This window comes from Halyomorpha halys, unplaced genomic scaffold (assembly GCF_000696795.3).
Source record: "Halyomorpha halys isolate HHAL.00 unplaced genomic scaffold, Hhal_1.1 Scaffold1362.1, whole genome shotgun sequence".
NCBI lineage: Eukaryota > Metazoa > Arthropoda > Insecta > Hemiptera > Pentatomidae > Halyomorpha > Halyomorpha halys.
Window position 1 is genome coordinate 142,593 of NW_027116648.1, and position 5,596 is coordinate 148,188.

At 34.7% G+C, this 5,596-nt stretch overlaps 1 protein-coding gene across 3 annotated transcripts in view; it reads left to right on the forward strand.

Moving 5' to 3' along the window:
• Nucleotides 1–5,596, forward strand: part of Cep89 (Centrosomal protein 89kDa) — a 43,003-nt gene that overhangs the window by 19,088 nt on the left and 18,319 nt on the right. For all 3 annotated transcript variants that reach the window (XM_014434395.2, XM_014434394.3, XM_067053382.1), the window contains one exon: nucleotides 4,504–4,642. In XM_014434395.2, coding sequence (XP_014289881.1) covers nucleotides 4,504–4,642 — 139 coding nt within the window. The remainder of the gene's footprint in view (nucleotides 1–4,503; nucleotides 4,643–5,596) is intronic.

The window sequence follows — 5,596 nt, forward strand, 5'->3', positions numbered from 1 at the left end:
AAAAAAAAACATAGTATTAATAAAATAAAAAAATTAAATGTTCTTGCCATATCAACAGTTGTCCGAAATTCTTTTCACAAATGGCATTTTGCTGGGGTGTGTAAGGGAGGGGCTGTCAACCTCCGTGTGACTCCCGCTGCACTTAAAATCTCTCTGATTTCATTGTTGTCCCTTTCACCACCATTAATCACTAATCATTTCTTGTATTGGCTGGCCCATTACTTTTGCATGCTGAGGAACCTTTTTCAACATTTTTTTAACTTCTGATTTTTCTGACATCAGATAGCCGTAACGAAACTTTGTATAGCTATCCTTGAAAACAACTAACTACCTTAGCTTTGAAAACGACTCTGGAAATGGCCCATATACATCTGCTGACAGTAACTGTCCTGGTTTTTGTCTATGGCCTAATGGAAGTTTAAGTACCTTTCCATAAACACACGGCTCACAAAATTGCTCGTTTGCTTAAGCAACTTTTATATTAAATCCTTTGAGTATTTTAACTTGGACGTGCCGCTTATCTTGATGATCCTTTGACGTGAAGCTTGACTTGATGATGTACAGCTGCAACGAATCATCAACAATATTCACTTCAGGATTTGGTTTTACTGTTTCAATTGTTGCTTTGTAAAGAGTGCCCCCATGTTCCCTTGTTCTATACATCATTAACTTTCCCTGATTTGAAAGCCAGCACTGCGTAGCTGCTGATTCTAATACAATTGTTGGGTTTTTATCTTGAGCTGTCAACACTGAGAACAAATTTCTGTATAAATTGGGAACATACCAAGAACATATATACAATTGGGACATACCAAGAACATCCTTCAACAAAAACATCTCTCCAGTAGTGATTTTTTTCACTTTAACCGTTCCAGTTCCTACGGCTGGTAGGATTTCTTTTCTAGCTGATTTTATGTCTGATGGACTCTCAAACCTCTTGAAATCTAAGTAAAACAAATTTGTATTTGTTTTGTAGCGCCGTTGTCTATGCACCATGTAGACGGTTGACTAGATGATTCAACTGATTGAGCTTCTACCTCAACAAGCATAAGACTTGTACTATCAGCTGCTAAAGCCTCTTGGTTTTTCTTCGGTCTACTATCAGAAATCCATTTCTCACAGTTCTTAAACCAATGTCAAGTCTGTTGGCAGTAATTACATTTATTGTATTTGGCAACTTTGGCATTATACTCTTTTATTGCGGCTTCTGAAGCACCTCTACTAAGATATTCAGGCTTAACTAACGGTCCGTCAATTACATCAATAGGACCCTCATGGTAGTCTAGAAGATCTCTTATTTCCCGCTTCCAAACCGGCCAATCTGACTCACCTGTCAATGGTTTCACGTGTTTGAAAAACTCCATTCTGATTTTCGCATTATTTAAAAAAAAAAAAGTACCTACTTAACACGATTCCTAACCACTAATACTGAAGTTCCGATTTTCGGTTGATCTCAACTCTTCACATATCACTACTTTTGATATATTGATTTATTTGCATTTCTATAAAGCTATCAAGCGAATACTTGATAACTTGATACTCGATGAACCATTTTTATTTTGCAAAGAAAAGTGGAAACATTAACGAAAATGTACACTCATAAAGAAGGGTTATATTTTCCTGTTCAAAAAGATAAACGATGCAACCTTATAGCTAGACAACCTTACAGATCGCAGTGGTACCAATAAAACTAAATAAAAGTAAGAAACTACTCTACTATAATAGTGATGAAAACATTTCAGCCTCCGTGAAGTCCTAGGGATTTTTAGTTGTTCGATATGTACTGTCCTCCTTTTATTAGGTCCACGCAAGCTCCTAATCGTGACAATCGTGACAGTGTTGTTCCCTAATCACTAGCGCCTTGAAGGGACCCTCATATCGCTGCAGTTCCTTTCCCCTATTGGTACACTTTCTCCTGTACACAATGGTCCCGATTTTGATGTTGCCCATTAGGTCACGCACGCTCAAATTTTGTTTCTTCACTTGTTTACTATTCTCCCTTTACTGGACCTTCAACTTGGTTACTATACCCATCAAATTTCTTAACAAGGCTTGAATCAACTTCCATTCGTCCTTCTTTATTGTATTTAAAATTCTGTTTATTTCCACCCCTTCAGACAACATTTTAACCACAATCACACATAAATGTCCGCAAACAGTAGGGTCGTTCAGAAATTGTAACTGATGAACATTGTATTGTAAATTTTGTTTTCCCAAATATGCAACGGTGGTGAAAGGTTTCCATTAAAGTTAAAATAAAGTAGTTCTTGTTCTTGTAGTAGGCTACCCTGTGTGTCCTTCACCATATAAATCATCAACGTTAACGACATCGCATTCAATATCCACCTTTGATGAGAACGAGTTTGTTTTAAACCCAGCTCTGAAGTTGGTTATTAGTGCAGTATTGTAAAACAAACTAAGAATCGTAAGCCTTAGCGTTATGAGCTAAACACGTGTAATCGTTATGTTCTTTAGATACAAGCCACTTACAAAATTCATCATTGTTCTAAAAATAAAACTTATTTCCCTCAAAATAGTGTGTAACTACATAATTAAGTTTGTAAACGCCTGTTTCTTGTTGCGCTTCGTAGTCAAAGAAAATGTACTTCTCTGTTGTCCCTACACTTGTTGTTCTTAATTTGAAATATCAAAAATTCTTTAATTTCTTGTTGTAACTTTTTTTCTGTAATTTTGTCGTTATTAAGCAACGACTTAAGTTTAACCCAGTTAGACATGTTACCATACATTTTTCTTTTACTAACAAATATCTTACTAACTTCTTCTATGCCACATATTCTGTACAACATAAGAAATAGTTCTGTAATAGTTAAATTATTTCCTGTGTTACAAACACACTCATCACCACACTTACATTCTCTTTGTTGAAGATACTATATAAAACATTGGTGTTCACCTTCTTTGGCTGCTTCTTGGCAGTTCGAGCAAAAGCAATTACTGCACTTGTATTTGTCTTGGTTTTAAAAAGTGACTGATCAAAGGGAAAAGAACTGACAAGCAGTTCAAGTTCTCTTCCTTTTCTGTTTCCAATGTGATGAAGAAATCTTGATGACGTGTTTTGTAGCTTAACTCTGTAATCATTGGCAATTACTTTTACTAGTTGATTTTTGTTCCATCTTAGAAGTACCTCTTATGTTCTGATCCATAGATATTTGTCTAAGCTTGTTAGTTATCTGAATCTTAATGTCCGTTTCATAATGCATTCTGCCACATGGTATAATGTTTGTAGTTTGATTATTTTGTAGTTTTATTTTGTTTGATTTATAGTAATACTTATTTCTACAATTCTTACCGAATTCTCTAAGTTGTTTAAGAGTATGATAGCGAGCAAAATCTTTGTACCGAACAAAAGTATTGGATCGTTTTAGGATTTTATTGAAACCTTTACACTTACACACATAGATTTTATCACATACTTTCTTGTGTTCATTCTTGGCAGGGTTAATCTGTTCGGTTAGTTTTCTTTTATGTGTTTGGCAGATAGTTTAGGAAATATGGAAGTAATATACAAACCAGGAAAAGAAAATAGGGAGGAATCCCCTTTCTTTAACAAATTATTGAGAGGTACAAGATACTCCACCATGTCCAGAGACAAACCTTCGATTATAGTTTAATGATCCTCCCCTACTCCACTTTCAAAACATCGGGTGTTAGGGCATTGTGCTACCTGGTGTCCGACTTTACAACATCACTTGCGGTCTTCTCGGCGGCCGTTACTTCTTCGTTTTTCGTGACTCAATCTTCTCTCTGCGTTTCTTTTCTTGTCCTTCGGATTGTCCTGCGCTTACTGTACAAATGAGAGTTCATTTGTCAGTCCTTCCTTATTGTCTTTCTCCTTCGCCAGTCGGACCTTTAAGATTGTTGCCAAAAATCCCATCTGGGCGAGCACTTCTTCGTTTCACTATATTTCTCCGTTAAGCTGTTGAACCGTGCCAGGATAACACCAGTGTACTGCCCGGTGGACTTCTTTATTTCTCGGAGTATTTGAAATATATCCTTTTCTGGGGACCACTTGTCCCTCCAAATGTTTTTTTCAGTCGCTCCTTCACAACGCCCAACCGCGTCTTCTCATCTGTCTGAATTTGATTCAAAATTATTCTTTTTACACGACAGATCACCGTTTTCCGTGTCACTGATGAATATTTCTAGGTCTGACACTGCCTTCCTAAAGTCCTGGGCGGTTGCTTGCCGGACTTTGATCCATTCTAGCGTCGCTTCAAGCATTATGTGTTCGATTACTTCAAAAATTTCCTATTCTCCGATTGGATGTAAATATTAATTTTGGTTTTAATTTAACTATCGCTTATAATTTTAAATGATAGTCAGCTGTGCATATTTTATTTATTTTAATTTTATTTTTGTGGTTCTCAAGACGAAGATAAATTATTTTTCAGCATAGTCAATAAATTGATGTTGTCAATTTAGGTAGGAATAGATATAGTGTGGAGTAAATTATTCCTCAATAACTTAGTTATTCCATTTCAGGGAGAGGTTAACTATTCAGATTGGATGAATCTTAAGAGGGAATTGATTATATCAGTAGAACAAAACCATCTATTGAGTCGTCAGGCAAAACTTGCTCAAACTAAGATAGCAGATCTAAAAACAGCTTTTCAGGGAAAGTGTGAGTAAAATGACTCATGTTAATTCATTTTTCTTTTTTTAAAATTTCTATTAATTGGAAAACAGCATTTTTATGTTTATTTGCAATTTATACAGTGATAGTTATTCGAGTTATGATAATTGGTGACAAAAAAGTTTCAAAAAAAAAAGTTCTTCCCTCACCATAACAGTACATTAGTGACAATATAATGCTGGGAAAATTTTCACAAACAGACCTAATGGGATGTGTAAATTACTGCCTGAAAATTATATCCATGGAATGGATTTTTGTTTTAACAAAGGATCAGAAAATAAACAATATGGCAATTCGGAAAACAATTTTTAACAGATATTGGAAAATACTAATTTTAATCTCTAATTTTGAAATATGTTCTGTGATTATGAAAACATTGATATTAGACCATACTTGAAATGCCCCAGTTTATCACAGTTTTCATGAAGTATTAAATGCTGTTTGCCCTGCTCTACTTTTCATCCTAGATTTTCCCTGAGGTGTTATCCATCCTACTAGTAATCTCTTAATCTCCCGATGAAGAAATCAGGTTTTATGTTATTATCTGTTAGATATTTTCTGTCTCCTGATTATGGAGTTGATTATATTCAATATGCAGGCATTGTAATTTGAATAAAAGATGTCTTAATTTATTTATAATCAAGTAGGTGATTTGTACTGTAAAAAAACAAAAAAAAAATACTGCTTAGTAATTAACAATTGTACGAGGAGAAGGGGTGCGGTCAAATTAAAACACAAATATATTGAAGTAACTTATTAAATCGTGCCAACGTTTCGGCCAGAATTTCTAGCCTTCATCAGAGCTAAAAACAAAACAAGATAACAACCAATGAATATAGACAACATTAAAAAAAAATACAAAGAGAAAGGCCTAAAGTAAATAATTGTACAGAATGGAATTAATAAAATAAAGTGATGAGAGAAGTGGAAAATAAAATGTAT